The sequence below is a fragment of the Dipodomys merriami genome, unplaced genomic scaffold, assembly GCF_024711535.1.
Source record: "Dipodomys merriami isolate MVZ:Mamm:240054 unplaced genomic scaffold, mDipMer1.0.p SCAF_3, whole genome shotgun sequence".
NCBI classification, from domain to species: Eukaryota; Metazoa; Chordata; class Mammalia; order Rodentia; family Heteromyidae; genus Dipodomys; species Dipodomys merriami.
This window is the reverse complement of record NW_027204492.1, coordinates 14,671,299-14,688,992: the sequence shown is the minus strand read 5'-3', so window position 1 is coordinate 14,688,992 and position 17,694 is coordinate 14,671,299. Positions and strand designations below refer to the sequence as shown.

Here is a 17,694-nt window from a genome sequence, read left to right as displayed (position 1 = left end):
TCCATCATTTTACATATAATGCTCTTGATTTCAAATTTTTGCTACTGTATTTTTCATTATAACTATCCTTTGACCCAAGATATATATTGTGTTGTCATTTTCCTTTTAATTTTTGGCTTTTCTATGTTGCAATTAGGAGATAGATTTCATGTTATTTCTGCTTATAAACTCATTTTGTTTCTTTTTATTCACAAATATTAATTATAAAAAGGGTTTTTATGGTGGCATTTCGTTTATGCATATTTTATACTTTGATCAGATTAATTCCTTCTATTTCTTCCCTTCCCTCCCCATATTTTTCAACAGCCTTCAGTGGATTTCTTTATAACATCTTCATATGTACACAATGTATTAAATCAATTTGGTTTCTTAAAAGATTTATATTTGACAAAATTTGATAGCTATCCTATATATTCTAGAAAATAAGTGTTTCTGTTCATGAGTACAAATGTAGAATGCAGTCTTTGCCCTGTCAATTGCTTTAATATCTTTAGGATTATTCCTGTGACATAGACATTAGATTGTTCCCCATTCTGAGTCCCTCCCATTTTGTACTCCCCCTTCCCTTGGTAAAGGTCTTGGTCCCTTTTCTTTTCCTTTCTCTTCATGTGTTCTATGAATGGTGTATAATGATTGTTAATAGCTGCCTGAGTATTATTAAGGCTACCAGTAAACACAGAAAGCTAAAAGGAGCCACATCCCCACTGGTAAGCCAGGCTGACAATGCTCACCCTCAAGATATTATCCTTTTCTTGCCTCCTAAAAGGAGTGGGAACCTCCAGTAGTCTATCTAAATTTTTGGCAACGTGAACAAGATTGTTAATGTAGAAGTATGGGGAAAATAAATAAATAAATAAATAAATAAATAAATAAATAAATAAAGGAATCAGGCCTCATATGTCTTACCACAAGGTGGCAGAAAAGGGTCATAGAACTCTTCCTCTTGCATTTGCTGCCTGCTGGGCATCTTGGAGGGAAATAGCTTAGAGCCTCTGCAGGAAATTGCCTGGGAATTATTCCTCAGCCTTCTCAGTCCCAGCTTCCTGGTGTTAGTTGGAAATAACCACACTTTATGCTTACACCTGAGCCATCCTCCAGATTCTTTCCTAGTCCACCGTAACACATGTGCAATGAGTTGTAAAGAGAATCTATTTCTTAGTCTCCCTTTTGCAGTAAAACTGCCTTACCTATTCTACAGTTCTGGTTCCCATGTGATATGGATGATGGATTATATTCCTTTCTCACATGAATAATATTGGTTGATTTCTATGAAGTCTTCTCCAGCTTAGAGTTAGGCAGGTCTCAGAAATCTAGAAAAAGACAAATTCACATTTTCTAAGAATAAGATACTAAAACACGGAATTTCTCATGTATTTTAAGCATTTGCCTTTACTGCACATCTATCACCTACTACAAAAATATTAATGTATACATTTTTTTAAACTTTTTAAAAGAAAGCCTAAAAAAATACGTATTTTTTGAAGGTCAGGCCATACCTGTTGGCCCTAGGATTGGCCTTTTTATCCTTTCCTGTGAAGGTGGAAAAGTGGAGGGCAAGAAGTGAAGAAATAGAGGCCACTGTCCTTGGAGTGTAGTAAAGGTAAACACTTAAGCTGTCTTAACTCCAGAGACCATTTATCCTGAGAAAGGCTGAGTCAATCCCTCTTCCTTAAGATAGTACTCCCATGGTGCCCCCTATACCTACATATTAAAGGAAGAGAAGGAAAACTGTAATTCTCATCCCAATTTCTTCACTTTCAAGCAAAGCAGTAGCATACTAAGCACTGAGAAGTTTGAAGTTTACCAAGCAAATTACCTTGACCTTAAATTGCCAACTCTTTTTTTTTTTTTTGTTGGCTGTAGGGCTTTAACTCAGGATTTGGGTACTGACCTTCAGCTTTTTCACTCAAGGCTGTCACTCTACCATTTGACCCACAGTTCCACTTCCTGGCTTTTTTGCTGGCTAATTGGAGATAAGAGTCAGGGACTTTTCTTTCTTTCTTTTTTTTTGGGGGGGGGTCCGGTCATGGGGCCTGAACTCTGGGCCTGGGTGCTGTTCTTCAGCTCTTCAGCTCAAGGCTAGTGCTCTACCACTTGAGCTACAGCACCACTTCCGGCTTTTTTTTTCTTTTTTCTTATGTGATGCTGAGGAATCGAACCCAAGGCCTCATGCATGCAAGGTAAGCGCTCTATCACTGAGACACCTTTCCAGCCCCTCTTAGGGACTTTTTTTTCTGGGCTGGCTTCCAACCACAATTCTCAGATCTCACCCTCCTGAGTAGCTCGGATTACAGGCATGAGACACCCGTTCCTGGCTTCTTCATGAAATTTTGAAATTGCTTTTGATCAGTGATTAAAGCAAACACCGTAATATTGGCTGATGTGGGTTCAATGTGCATAAACCAAAGTTATGCTCTTTATATTTACAAGGGAAAAGGGTAATGGGAACTAAATGGAAGTGTTTCTCTTTCACTTGAAATTGTTTAAATACTAATGACAATAGACTGTAACATAGTATTGAAGTAAGGAGACTGGATCTAAGCAATATGAAGCAGTATGCCTTGTCCTTACAGCCATTTTAGGTGCCTTGCCAGGTGTGGAGGGAGCTTTCCACACTGCTCTAAAAAACTCGATTAGAATTAATAGAGGACATTCTTTGGAATATAAATGTGTCCTGGGTTGCTAAACTCCAGGAAAGTCTTACTTCCCTTAGATAATGGACCTTGATTTCTCCTGATTGTTTCCTTAGATGGTTGGCTTTGCTTATATTTAACACCTTTATTAGGTGTATCTCATCTGATTTGCTTTGCTTATATTTAACACCTTCATTAGGTGTAAGTATCGCATCCAATTTGCTTTGCTTATATTTAACACCTTCATTAGGTTTATGCATCCTCATTTGGTTTGCTTTGCTTATGTATAACATGTTTGGTAGGATAAATTCCTCATACCTTGTTGGTTTTGGCCTATATAAGGTTTGTGCTACCTGCATTCAAGGCTGCTGGTCTTTGAGACTAGAGTCCACCAGCAGTTCACCGGCTCTCCAATAAACAATCCCAGTTTGTCCTCTTAAGTGGTCGATTCTCTCTTTCTTGTGACAGAGTTTCCCTTACAACAGTATATATTATGAGCATGAGCCACCAGCACCTGGCTTGTGATGAATATTTTAATTCCTGTAGTAACTAGCAAATAACTATATAACTCTAAGCTCAAAAACACTGTAGATAAAATATAATTAAAGTAATTATGTACCTTACAAAAAGACAAAAAATTGAAATAGAAAAAATAAAAGGTATGGTGTAAAGCACACCTGTACTCTTAGCTACTCGACAGGTGGATACAGAACCATAAATCATGGTCCAGACTGTTGTTTATGTCTGAATGGACCTTGATACTCCTATATATTCTTCTCACATTGCCACGATGATACATGTGCACCACTATGTTTGGCTTATTGGTAGTAATGGGTTCTTAATGTAAGGTATCTAGTTACAAGTCCAGTCACAAGAAAACACAGGAGCCTCCTTTTGAAAGATCAAATGGGGAGTCTTTATTAGAAGGCCTGGAAAAGTTATCAAGATCCTATCTCAAGGGCTGGGAAGGTGGCTCAATGGTAGAGCGCCTTGCATGCATGAGGCTCTGGGTTCGATTCCTCAGCACCACATAAGAAAAAAAGAAAAAAGCCAGAAGTGGCGCTGTGGCTCAAGTGGGAGAGCACTAGCCTTGAGCTGAAGAGCTGAGGGACAGCGCCCAGGCCCAGAGTTCAGGCCCCACGACTGGACCAAAAAAAAAAAAAAAAGATCCTATCTCAAAAGCAAGATAACAACCAAAAGGGCTTTGAGCAAGGCTGACCTGGTAGAGCATTTGTTTCTAGGTTTACTCCCCCAGTACAAACAAAAAGACAATAAAATAGCAGGTTTTGTCATTGGATGGGGTGAGGTTTAGTGAAGCTTCCCTTCAGATGTGGCAATTCTTCACTTAGGGTCCTTGACTTCAATTGCAGAATAAGAAAGTCTGGACAAGTCACAATAGTAAGAAAACTTGGCAGAGCTTTATTAAGTAAGCAAGCAGACAAGCAGAGAAACAGACCAAAAGCAGACAAACAGAAGGGCAGCAGCACATTCTAGCAGAGTATGGGTGCTCTCATAGGGAGATAGAGACCCAGACCCAGAGTGAGAGACACACACATACAAGGAAACAACCAGAGAGACACAGATCCAGAGAGAGACAGAGAGACAGAGAGACAGAGAGAGACACATACACAAGGAAACACCCAGAGAGACACCAGTCCTTGTACTGTTGGGGTATTTATAGGGTAAAGGCAAAGGGTCTGGCTTGCTGTAACCACACCTGGTGTTATTCTCACAGTTCCCAGGTAAGAATGCATTGTCTCAGACAGTTGTTAATCCTTGGGTGAGAATTGCAGTTGTTAATCCCTTAGGAAGGAATACATCCTGCTGTCTCTCTTTGAAGCAAAGATGGCACTTTGTAATTATAAATATCATTATTTCTGAGTTGCCTTCACCAGGCCTCAGTTTCCTTCAGTTATCCTATTTCATTTCCCTTAATCTTAAGGGAAGTACATGAAGGACTATCTCCTATATTTGCTGTAAGCTGACCATTTCTTATTTTCCCTTCATTGACCATGCTTCATTTCCCCCCAAATGACTATGTTCCCTTAATCTTAAGGGAAGTAGGTAGACAAGCTTTAAGCTTGAGTCTTTGAATCCCTGGCAGTCATTTACCATGCCTCATTTTCCCTAGGCTATCCTGACTCACTTTAAACTCTAACATTGGTAATATCTTCAAAAGTAATGGTTGAAGAATAACGATGAAGGCTGAGAGCTAGACATCACTGGCTCACACCTGTAATCCTAGCCATTCAGAAGGCTGATAGTTGAGGATTGCAGTTTTAAGTCAGTCTGGGCAGAAAAGCTCTAGAGACTCTTGTCTCCAGTTAACCAGCAAAGAAATAAAAACAAAAACAGAACTTAAATGGTAGAGGGCCAACTTTGAGCAGAAAAACATGAGCAAAAGCTTGACCTTAAGTCTTTGTGCTAACAAAAACAAAAAACTAAGGCTGGGTGTGATAACACACACATCTGGAATCTCGACTACTTGGGATGCTGAGAGGATCTCATTTTTGAGACCAGTCCAGACAGAAAGGTACCAATGAAGTGAGGGAATTCTCCACCCAGTGTTGAAAAGCCTTGAGTTGAGAGAGGCCATCATTTAATGCAGATGCCTAGCTCAAGGTGAACTAGGAGGGCTCTGCTTCAGAGAAATTCCGGAGTGGTGTCATAGCCTTAGGAAAGCTTTGCATAGAGAAAGCACTGATGTTTTTTTTTTTTTTTTTGGTTGGTCGTAGGGCTTGAACTCTGGGCTTGGGTGCTGTCCCTGCACTCTTTAGCTCAAGGCGAGTACTGCTTGAGCTGATTACCTCCCCAAATGGCTTGAATCACTTGCCTCTAAGATTTCTCCCATATGGAAGGTTGAGGTATATCTTCCTTATGTGGAAAAGTTCTGGTGGTATCTGAACAGGTACCAGTGTATGTCCATACTTGCATTTGTTGGGCTTGAGTGCCTCTATCCCAAGCATATGGTTGTTGTATTTAAAAACTTTGTGTAAGCTCTGTTCAGGCCTGCTGGTCTTTGAGACTGGAGTCCACCATGCAATCACTGGCCTTCTGTTAAACAATCCCGATTTGACGTTTCCAAATGAGGCTTCTGGGTTTTCTGGTGACTGCATTTGTATTTGAGATACCTTACTTACATCAAGAACCCATGGCAACCAATAAGCCAAACAGTGTTGTACATGTATCATCGTGGCAATGTGGGAAGAATATATAGGGGGATGGAGGTCTTCAGGTCCATTCCGACATAAATGACAGTCTATTAAAAGAAACACTAAAACAAAAAGGAACTGGATTCCTGGCTCAAATGGTAGAACTCCTTCTTAGCTAATGTGAAGTAGAGTTGAAGCCTCATAAACAAAGGGAAATATAATCCCATGATGGTCTTGTTAACTAACCAGGGAACATAGTGCTTAGAGGAACATATATTCCATGCTTAGAAATAAAATGGTAATGAGGAAACTCACCAACAAGGGATTAAATGCAACAAATAAATACACCAAAAAGAAACAAGCACATCCCAAACACACCAGAATTTGCTATCACTGTATGCACATTTACTGCATAATGCAAATTAAAGAAAGAGTTAATTAAGAGTTATGATAGTTCTGCTTCATGGTGAGAACATGGGAAAAGTGTGGAAGTGTGCCAGGGAGGAGCTTTCTGGATGCGGCTTCTTCCAGAACCAGCACAGCAATCCACACCAGCCAGCTACTCCTACTTCAAAAGAGGATTCCCCAAGAGTGATCCCTGGCTTCAGCTCCTTCCAAAACTCTCAGGCCTCAGGCTATGTACAAACCCGGAAGGAGAGGTGGAGCTTCATGGGGGGTGGGACCTATCGGTGGAGATATGTACATAAGAGCTGAGGCAAGTGATTGGAGCCTTCCTGAAGGGGCCACTCTGCCAGCTGGGTCTAAAACAAGAAGTATGATGGGGCAGATCTATACTGAGAGAATGAAGGAGGGGGGAGGATGTGACCCGGGGGTAAAGCCCTGTGTCCTTAGATTCTACTAGCTAGGTGGGGGCAGTAGGGGCAGCTGTAGGGCCCGGAAAGCATTCCTACTCCCGAAGGCTAGTCACAGGGGCCTCTATGCAAATAAGCGTGGCCTGTGGACTGGGCGAGAGTAGCAGGCTGAGCCTGCGCAAAGCAGTCTCTGCAGCAGCCATGGCCGAGGGGCGGGGCTCCGATTAGGGCGGGAGTTTGCGGAGGGAGCATAGGGGGAGGAGCTGGGGACGGATTGGGGCGGGTTGACTGTGTGGTCCTCTAGCAGGAGGAGGGGCAGAGGCGGCTCGAGGGCGGGGAGAACCGAGAGGGCGGGGAGAGCCGGGGGCGGGGCTCCAAAGGCCGAGGGTCTCCACCGAGCTTCGACTCCAGCCGCCCACAAGGCTCGCGCGCTCTCGCAGGTACCGGGTCGGCCGGCAGTGCTGCGGCCCGGGGCCCATGGCGGCGTCGGCGGCTCTGTCGGTGGCGGCGGCGGCGGCGGCCCTGTCCGGCCTGGCGGTGCGGCTGTCGCGCTCCGCCGCGGTCCGAGGCTCGTACGGCGCCTTCTGCAAGGGACTCACGCGCACGCTGCTCACCTTCTTCGACCTGGCCTGGCGGCTGCGCATGAACTTCCCCTACTTCTACGTGGTGGCCTCGGTGATGTTCAATGTCCGCCTGCAGGTGCGCATCGAATGAGCGCCCGCGGCGGGGGCGAGCGGCCGGCCGCCGTGGCCCGCGCCCGGGCTCCCGGCCAGGACGCCGGGACCTGAAGGACAGCGGCGAGGCCCAGGGGCCGAGAACACGGCCGAGGACAGAGGCCGGGCGGCCGGGGCCCTCCGCTGCTCCCCACCTCCGCGGACAGGCGACGGTCACCCGGCCCGGGCCCCGTCCCAGACGGCCGAGCCACTCGTGCAACCGGTCCTTTGCCACGGGACCTGGAGAACTGCAGTCCGTCCGACCTGTTGCCTCGCGGTGGCCAAAGGGGACAACAGGGAGGACGCAATTGCACTGCGGCCACTTGATTTGCCAGGCCCCGGGCTGCAAGGTAAGGGCGACAGGTTGCAGTGCGGGTGGCGGAGGGGTTGCTAGGACATGTCGATGTCGAGGCGCCCTGGAGGTTTGGAGGAAATGTGGAAGACACCCGGGCAAAGCAGCCGGCAAAGCCGCCGAGCCGAGCTGAGGAACGGCAAGGCGGGCAGAGGCTCGGGCGCCCGCACTGGGGTGAGGGGCTGCGGCGGCGGCGGCCTCTGCATCTCCAAGGGTCAGCCCATCACCCCGACAGGAAGCCCCTCCCGCCCACCAACCAGTCCCCGCCCCCTTGATGGGGAGGCCCGGATGGTGTCACCTGAACCCTGGGGAATTGGGGGTGGGGGTGTCGAGGACTCCCTGGGAAGGTTGTAGAGGAAAAAACACAGATGCACCCACTCTTCATCTTTCGCAGGTACCCAGACAGAAGGATGGCTCCCTTCTGAGCCAAACCTAAGTCTGTCCCTTTCTCAGGCAAGAGGCCTCTGGGCTTCTCAGCAGATCTGCCCAGTTCTTCGCAAGACTGCCTCCTGCCTTCTCTTTGGGGCCAGGGGACTGGTGTCTGCCGGCTCCTGCTGTTCCTCTGCTCCTCAGCACCATCTGCGGTCATGGTGAAGACACCGAGTTTGCTGGTAGGAAAGAGTGGGCAAGACGGCTTCCCTACCCATCCCCTTCTCCCACAGTCTGGCTCTTCAGCCAGCCGCTGCTTCCAGCAGTGGCTAATGAGACCTCTCAGAGCCACAAAACTCCAGACATGGACAGCACGGCGACCCACTATGTGGAAAAATGGGAAGGTCTCCCGGAGTGGGCAGCACTCTGGGGCTGTGGTGGGGAGGGCAGGGGGGAAAGGGGATTGCAGAGGAGGATGCAGGGCAGACAAGGCCGTCTCTGGGTGGCCAGACACCTCACGCTGAGGTCTCTAACCCTTGCTTTTGGAGGCATTGGTTTTTGTAGCTGGTGGCCTGCCCCTTCCCTGGCCTTGTCAAGAGTCAGATCCCTACCTGAAGTACCCTGGGTCCAGCAGCTGCATTCAGTCAGGTAGAGGACCAGAGGATAGTGTGGCCTAGGGAAAGATGCCTGTTCCCAGGGCACTGAGCTCTCCTAGCAACACTGAGACAGATGTATTCTCTTGCCTAAAGAGCCCAGTGGGGCTCTGGGCATGGGCAGGGGTTTGTCCTTGTCATACAGATAGAAGGGATTGAGCCCAGGCTGTCCTTGGGTCTGCACTCTGCCACCCCTCCCCAGACTTCAAGACCTGGGAAGGGATGAGGTAGGGAGAAATCACAGAGTTCTCAGGGGACCTACGGAGAAAAGGCCAGAGTAGGGACTCCACTCGGGAGATCTTAGAGGCATATAGAACGTCAGAGGGAAGATAGGACAGCAGTGAGCTGAGATGGGTCCACAAACTCTTCACCACAAAACCTCCTGACCCTCCTGGAGTTCTAGACCAGTGTCTCCACAGCACTTGTGTGGCCAGAGCCTCCCAGTGTTGGTGGAGTAAGGCTTACAGTGATGATGGTGGCTCCTGACGGCAGGATGTTGCTGAGAGGGTGAGGGGTTAAACCAATGCTTTTTCTTTCTTGCGATTGTTTCTAACATATTTATAACATGATTTCTTCGTTGCTTTGTATGGCCCTCCCCCATGGTAACCTGTTTTCACTGTATTTGATGTTGGTATAATTTGTGGAGGGGAAGGGAAACAACAAATCATTTAAATAGGGATACAGGTGGACCCATTGCAACAATGAGATGCACAAGACGTTATGTCAAAAAACGAACTTTACAACTTTGGTACAGGGTGCAGGGGGCGGGGGCCGGGAAGGGATGGGAAGGGGAAACAAAGGTAGAGGCTACAATGCTTGATAAGAAATGTACTCATCTTGCCCATGTAATTGTAACCCCTCTGTACAGTATTTTCACACACACACACACACACACACACACACACACACGCACACACACGCCTGGGGTGAGATGGGCTGGAACCCATGACATGACTGCGTCTCTCTGTCTCCAGGTTCTGCTCTCATCCCCAGGATCATATGGGGAAATCTCACCCAGATGGACTGAGAGTGGCTCAAGAGTCCCTGGCTATGCTAATCACAGTGACAAACAGGCCAGGAGAAGCGCAAGGGATGCCCTTACCAGTTGTCCATTATTCAGCTTCCCTGGTAGTGCTGACTGGAGGCCCGTGTTCTCAGTGCCTTGGATGGAAACCTGCAGCAGTGTGACCAACCCAGGCGACAGAGTGGCCCGGCCTCTCACCATCTGCCCTGTGCAGCTGCCCACTGGAGCCAAGGACCTGAAGGACCATCTCTGTCTAACCCCATAGGCACAGGCTGGAAGGGGGCTGCTACTGCCTTCCTGTGGGTTCCCCTAGCCCAAGACTGATGGTTTGCTTCCTTGTGCCAAGTCTCCCAGAGCCCCTAATCCTGCTGGTGCCTCTCATCCACCCCTGCCCATCCACCCAGGAACAGCTCTGGGCAGCTGTCAGATTCTTCCCTGACCCATCCAAAGCAGGCCCCTTGTGAGGTGACAAGAAAAGCCAAAGTCAGGAGCCTCCAGAAGTGGCAGTGCCCATCCAAATCCCCTGTGGGCAGCTGCCTCCCTAACTTCAGCCTCTTCCTACAGCAGCTAGGAAAGGACAAAGGCCCATAATCTGGTATCCTTGCATGTTTGATTCAGTGGCATTGTTCTCTCTGTGTGTGTGTGTGTGTGTGTGTGTGTGTGTGTGTGTGTGTGTGTGTGTGTGTGTGCGTGCGTGCATAATCTGGTATCCTTGCATGTTTGAGTGAGTGGCATTGTTCTGTGTGTGTGTGTGTGTGTGTGCATAATCTGGTATCTTTGCATGTTTGAGTGAGTGGCATTGTTCTGTGTGTGTGTGTGTGTGCATAATCTGGTATCCTTGCATGTTTGAGTCAGTGGCATTGTTCTGTGTGTGTGTGTATGTGTGTGTGTGTGTGTGTGCATAATCTGGTATCCTTGCATGTTTGAGTCAGTGGCATTGTTCTCTGTGTGTGTGTATGTGTGTGTGTGCATAATCTGGTATCCTTGCATGTTTGAGTCAGTGGCATTGTTCTGTGTGTGTGTGTGTATGTGTGTGTGTGCATAATCTGGTATCCTTGCATGTTTGAGTCAGTGGCATTGTCTGTGTGTGTGTGTGTGTGTGTGTGTGTGTGTGTATGTGTGTTTGACCATGCCTGTGCTGGGGGTGGAGCTGTTGGGGTATCCTCCCTGTATTTAAGGGGCTTGGACCACAGCAGTCTTGGGTCCTCACCCTCCCAGTCCCTTGCGAGGGATACAGTCCCACCCCTTCCCAGAGGTAATAGCCTGGAGAGAGCCAGGACCAGGCCTCCTTGTCTTCCTGCCTTCCTGTGGCCTTGGGTCATCAGAGCTCCGCTCTCTCCTCCCCTCATGGCTGCGCCCTCCCCTGTGGGGCCTTGCTGTGTGATGGGGTCTCCATGCACTTTATTTATTGGCAGTCTGTGTTCCTGGAAGCAGAGACTTAACAAATATTGAGACACCACCACCGGGGCGACTCTAGTTTTCTGTGTGATGAACCTCACTGCCAGCTGTTTTGTCAGGAATGGGGTCTTGTTTTGCTGTAGTATTACCTTGTTGGTTCTTCATATGTAAAGAAATTCCTTGTGTTCTGTATACCAAATGCTGACTGGAGGCTTCCTGTTTCTGCTGTGTGTGCCATGCTGTAGCCCAGGGAAAGGTGGGGAGGGTGGAGACTGCACTTCCCAGGCCAAGGTCTGGGGGGCACCTCAGAAGGCTGAGGGGGCCACACGGGGATCCTGCTGCTCCTTCAAGAGCCACTCCAACCCCAACTCATATCCCTACCTGTGGAAAACAGCAGTAGCAGAGCTTGGCCTTGGGATGGGGGACTCAGTGGGCCATACCTACCCCTTCGGTAAGAAGTCATGCAGCATGAGTCTTTTCTTCCATTTTAGAGCCTGTGTGGACATGATCAGTTCAGTGGCTCTGGGGGTAAGGGGAATTGAAACTGACTGCATCACTTTGTGTAGCCCATTGACCCCTATGTAGCAGCAGGTGGGCGAGTCCCTACTGCCTTCCTGCTGGCTGGTGGCTGAGGACTCTTGTGGATAAACCACCCACCAGGTCCTAGATCTGGATGTTGGCTTCCCTCCCCTGACCATAGCCCCAAGCTCTTTCCTAGCAGAGCCCCACCTCCAGCTCCCCAGAGGAGCCAGGCATCGAAAGGGGAAGTGAAGTGAGGATGGCAATAGAGCACAAGTCTGGGGGGCAGGAAAGCACCAGGTATGGCGGTGGGGGGGGGGCTGGGAAGACTGGGGAGGCACCCGGACAGGAAAGGGATGGCTGGGGAAAAGGTAGGGGTTGCCAGTCAAGATATTTATCTTCAAAATCACATCCCTGAAGTTGGGATTCAGTGACCAGAAAGCAGGTGTGACCACAACCACCTTCCAGTTCCCAGGAGGAACACCATCAGGTAAGCAAAGGCTGCGTGATGGCTCTCACCAACAGGAAAGAGTCAATGAAGCTGAAGGTGACCACTGCTTCCCATGCATCATGAGCCATGCAGGCCCCTAACAAGTGGGCTGTAATTCACACCTACAAGTCTTACTGGAGGCAGAACATTCAGGCATACATACTGATACTTTTCTGAGAGTGCATGAAGGGAAAGAAGGGACATTAGGAGCTTGGGCAGGTACAGAGTCCCAATTCACCCTATGTATCACAATAATTGTCATCAACATGCTAAGGGAAATTTCCCCATTCACTAGTTACCAACGGGTACATGTTAGCAGGAAGATCAACAAGCCCAAAAGGAAGCTGGGCATGGTTGCTCATGCCTGTAATCTCTGCTACTCCGGAGGTCGAAGGAGGAGGGTCATAAAAGTTGAGGGCAGGCTTGGCAAAGGGACTGAGATCCTGTCTCAAAAAAGAATCAGTGGAGAGAGGCAGCTCGAGTTGTGGCTCAAGTGGCAAGACATCTGCCTAATAAGTATGGAGCCATGAGTTCAAACTCCAGTACAGCATACATACAAAAGTAAAAATCTGGGCCAGGTGCTGGTGGCTCACGCCTGTAATCCTAGCTACTCAGGAGGCTGAGATCTGAGGATCACAGCTCAAAGCCAGCCTGGGCAGGAAAGTTCCTGAGACTCTTATTTCCAATAAACCACTAGAAAACCAGAAGTGGTGCTGTGGCTCAAGTGGTAGAGCACAAGCCTTGAACTGATGAACACAGGGATAGCTCCCAGGCCCAGAGTTCAGGCCCCATAACCGACAAATAAATAAACAAAAGTTTGGAAAAATGGTTCAAGTGGTAAGAGGCCCTGGATTCAATCTCCAGAACTGAAAGGGGAAAAAAAGCCCAAAGGAAGACATGGAAATATCAAGAAATACTAACAAATAAATGTTCATTAACTGTGGATCAGATGGAGCTGGTCACCACTGGCTTGTGCCTGTAATCCTAGCTACTCAGGATGCTGAGATGTGAGGACAGTGGTTTGAAGCCAGTCAGGGCAGGAAAGTCAGTGGGACTCTTTAAGTACATAGAAAACTGTAAGTGGAGCTGTGTCTCAAGTGGTAGAGCACTAGACTTGAGCACACAACAGCTCAGAGACAGCAAACAGGTCCTGAGTTCAAGCCCCAGGACTGGAAAAAAATCAATGTTCTTCAGGAGGATCTAAGGTATCAGATTAGTAGCAAGTTAGTTTGCAGCTTCTTCGTAGTTTGGGATTGAAAGGACCAGAGAATCACTACTCAGAATGGTGGGTGACTGAGGGAACACACTGAAAATATTGAGCACATTATTGGATCAGAGGGCAAGAAAGAGCTCATGGTCACTGAGCTCACAGTGGCCTGGCAGCTTGGCAGAAGAGGAGCCTAACAGAAAGGAAAAGAGGGAGAGACAAAGTGGGCAAAATTGGCAGAGTCAGATGCAGAACCAAAAGGCAGATTTGGGTACCTTAGAGCTCTTTACAAGCGCCCCGTATCCCTCAATGTAAAAGCATGGGTGCTATAACAGGAAGGCAGCTTGAGAAGTTTGAGCCCAAGTTTGCTGCTTCAGGAATCATAAACCCTACACTGTTCCTTTCCCTGGAATTCAAAGTAATTATCACCATGCTGTCCCAGCCAGTGTCTCTACCTTGTGCTGGTGTAGACCTGGGTGAACACCACTGGAGCAAGGCTAAAGAGAGTTGGGAGACTCAGCAGGTGTGTGTGATTGCATGCAGGAAGTTGGACTGGAAACCATCACAGGCAGTGGAAAGCACAGGACCTGCTGCTCCCCTCCACCCAGTATGCTTTGGGGTCCCACTCCCTATGTGCAGTTCATTAGGATACGTGGGACCCTGACACAACCTTCGGGTGTCAACCTGACCCTGGAAGCACATCAAGCTAACCTATTTGGAGGAAAGTGCAACCGAGGGAATGTTGCTTCTGTGCTGCTTTGTACTAGTATTCCCACCAGCCCTGAACCTAAATACTTTCAGTCACTCTTTGGGGGAATAACATACAAAGGAGAGCTGGCTAGGAGGGATTCGTATCTCAATAATATACAGAAAGAAGATTGGGGTAGTGACTATCCACTCTTGCTTTCATGATCATCCAGTGAAGATGTGTGTGTGTGTGTGTGTGTGTGTGTGCGCGCGCGCGCGCGCGTGCCAGTACTGGGGCTTGAACTTAATAACATTATTTAGCTGCAAAGTAAAACAAAATCATGGCATTTTCAGAAAAATGGATGGAACATCACCAGGTTAAGTGAAATATGCTAGATTCAAAAACAAAAATAAAATAAAATAAAAAATAAACAAGTTTGCTGAGCACATGTAACTCACACCTGTAATCCTAGGTACTCAGGAGGCTGAGATCTAAGGATCACGTTTCAAAGCCAGCCCAGGCAGGAAAGTTCACGAGACTCTTATCTCCAGTAAACCAAAAGAAAACCGGAAGTGGTATGGTGGCTCAAGCGGTAGGGTGCTTGCTTTGAGCTGAAGAGCACAAGGACAGAGTTCAATCCTCATGACCGACAAAAAACAAAAACAAAATCAAAAAACACGTCTGTATGGTAATTTTTTGTGCTGGTCCTGGGCTTGAACTTAGGGCCTGGCACTGTCCCTTAGGTTTTTCCACTCAGGCTGATGCTCTACCACTTGAGCCACTTCCAGCTTTTTTTATGGTTAATTGGAAATAAAAGTCTCACAGTCTTTCTTGCCCAGGTGGTGTCTGAACTGTGATCCTCACCCGTCAGCCTCCTGATTAGCTAGGATTACAGAGGTGAACTGCCAGCACAGGATTCTGCATGATTTCTTTCATACAAAGAATCTAGAAAATTAAAATACATGAAAGAGCAAGGGGGACTATGAAGGAAAAGGAAGGAGATCAGCAGGGTGGAAGAAGTGAAATAAGAGAGGGTATACATAGGTGAATATGATCAAAATATGTCATGTGCTTGTATGAAAATGTGATAATAAAGCTCATTATATTGTATAATTTCTATATGCTAATGAGAGTATATCTAGAGATTTTTTTAAATTTGGTTAAAAATTTCAACACATGCTGGATGCTGGTGGCTCATTCCTCTAATCCTAGCTATTAAGGAGGATGAGACCTGAGGATTGCAGTTGAAAGCCAGCCTGTGAGACTCATCTCTAATTAACCACCAGAAAACCAGAAGTGGAGCTGTGGCTCTAAGAGTTAGAGGACTAGAAACAGAAAAGCTCAGGGACAGTGCCCAGGCCCTGAGTTCAAGCCCCATGACTGATTTAAAAAAAATCTCAACACGTATTCTGGAGGTGGGGCTCACCTGGTAGAGGGCCAGCAGAGCAAGTGACAGACTCTTGAGTTCCAACCCCAGTACTGGCAAAAATTATCAAAAGTTTCAAGTCATACTGATAATTACGGAAAAAAAGAAAAAGTAGAATTTACCAAATTAAGTCAAGTACTGATTTAATCACATTGCACAGAATCAATAATGTAATAGTCATCAGGTCCCTAAAACAGAAATTTTCAGAAAATCTCTTTGTAAAGATGAGGTAACTGGATCTCAGAGAGATAAACGAACTTGTTCATGGGGTAGAGTGTATAGTTGAGATCAGGTAGTTTTACTCACAGTATAGGAGTTGCAAGAGCTTCTGCTGAGGGCTCATGGTGTACAGTGTCAGAGGCAAAACCACGTGCGAGACAGAGAAAGGATGCGAGAGACCAAGAAAGGGCAACTTTAACTTCTTTTTTAAAAATATATTGCCAGTCCTAGGACTTGAACTCAGGGCCTGTGTGCTGTCCCTGAGCTTCTTTTGCTCAAGGATAACACTCTGCCACTTAAGCCACAGCGCCATTTCTGGCTTTTTCTGTGTATGTGGTACTGAGGAATCAAACCCAGGGCTTCATGCATGCTAGGCAGGCACTCTACCACTAAGCCACATTCCTAGGCCAGAAGTTCAACTTTATATAGAAACCCATTCTTGTAAGAATCCTAGTAAAACCTAGGTCACTTCTTTAGACCAGGATTGATCACTTCATTAGTGTAGTACTGATCCAAACCTGCAACTAGGCCATATCTCTCATATATTATATATAATGTATAATATATCAGTATATGAACTTTTGAAGGACATAACCAGAACAAAATTCTACCTAAAGAAAACACTGAAGGGGCAGGGCGGGGGGTGGGGGGGAGATGGGAAGGGTTGAGAAGGGGAAACAAAGAAGGAGGTGTGGAGCACATGGGCAGCAAAGATGGCGCTGAGAGGGAGTTGAGTGGGCAGAGCCCAATTTGCTTTAAGTTCAGTGCGTAACCAGCTCATGGAAGCTTAGGTGCATGATAGGGTGTGACCTTGACAGTGATTGGTTCCTTTTCCTCCCCTGCCATGCCACCCGCTCTTTTTTGCTTTAAAAAGGGCTTGCTCTGTTAATAAACGAGTTTTCCTGCTTGACTTGACTCCCCACTGCGTCTGATTGTCTCCCTGGCTAAGGGAGGCTGGGGAACCGGCACTTACCTTTCCTCGACCCCGTCTGTCTTTTGTGGGACTGATGAAGACCCGACAAGGAGGCAACAATGCTTGATAAGAAATGTACCCATGTGACGTGAAGGGTAAACAAAAGGAGGAGGCTGCAATGCTTGGTAAGAAATGTACGCATTATCCTGCCCATGTAATTGTAACCCCTCTGTACAGTATGTTCACAAATAAAAAAAAAAAAGAAATGTACCCATGTAATTGTAACCCCTCTGTACGGTATTTTCATGATAATTAAAAAAGGAAAACACTGGATGTCTGGAATCTTGGAGGACCAAGTCCTTGAATTATCATGCCAATTCTTTCATGAGTATAGAAACCATGTAGCAAAATACTTTCTGCTCCTGTCTTAACATGATAAAGACATCAATTTAAGAAGGCTAGTGTGATGCACTGATGCAGATGAATTGACCAAAGACTTTGCCTTCTAAATTAGGGCAAAGAGCATTGGAACTAACTTATTGTGGCAGCAAAATGTTCAAAGTCTAGTTCTGCTGAATCTTCCCCCAAAGAAAGCAAATGGATGCTGGTATGTTATTCACAAAATGAACGATGTGTCCCCATCCTTACCACTGGTGCACACCAGTGACAGAAGTGCTTCCTTCAGTCCAGGGAAGTTGTCTGGAAAAAGTAGTTATGACTGACTCACACCTGAAAAGGCTTAACCAGACCCAAACTTGTTCTCAGAGGCATCTCCTCTATACTAGCCAACCTGAAGAATGAAATGAAAGGAGTCAAGTGCATGGCTGACATATTTTGGGTATGTGCCAGTCCTCGGGCTTGAACTCAGGGCCTGGGTGCCCTCCCTGAGCTTTTTTGCTCAAGGGTAGCACTCTATTGCATGAGCCACAGCTTTTGGTAGTTAATTGGAAATAAGAGTCTTACAGACTTAACTGTTTGGGCTGGCTTTGAACTGTGATCCTCAGATCTCAGCCTCCTGAGTGGCTAGGATTACAGGCATAAGCCTAGTGACTGTTTTTTTTTTTTTTTGCCAGTCTTGGTGCTTGAACTCAGGGCCTAGGCACTGTCCCTGAGATTCTTTGCTCAA

At 47.0% G+C, this 17,694-nt stretch overlaps 1 protein-coding gene across 1 annotated transcript; it reads left to right on the top strand.

Annotated features, from left to right (window-relative positions):
* The first annotated feature begins 6,983 nt into the window (after nt 1–6,983).
* Nucleotides 6,984–11,305, top strand: LOC138840040 (small integral membrane protein 10-like protein 2A). The gene is made up of 3 exons (XM_070039671.1): nt 6,984–7,660; nt 8,057–8,273; nt 9,659–11,305. The coding sequence occupies exon 1, from the start codon at nt 7,075–7,077 to the stop codon at nt 7,309–7,311; it is 237 nt and encodes a 78-aa protein (XP_069895772.1). The 5' UTR covers nt 6,984–7,074; the 3' UTR covers nt 7,312–7,660; nt 8,057–8,273; nt 9,659–11,305.
* The last annotated feature ends 6,389 nt before the right edge of the window (nt 11,306–17,694 follow it).

Bases quoted from the DNA above. Each gene is read 5' to 3' on its own strand.
- LOC138840040 (XM_070039671.1), top strand. From the start codon at position 7,075: ATGGCGGCGTCGGCGGCTCTGTCGGTGGCGGCGGCGGCGGCGGCCCTG.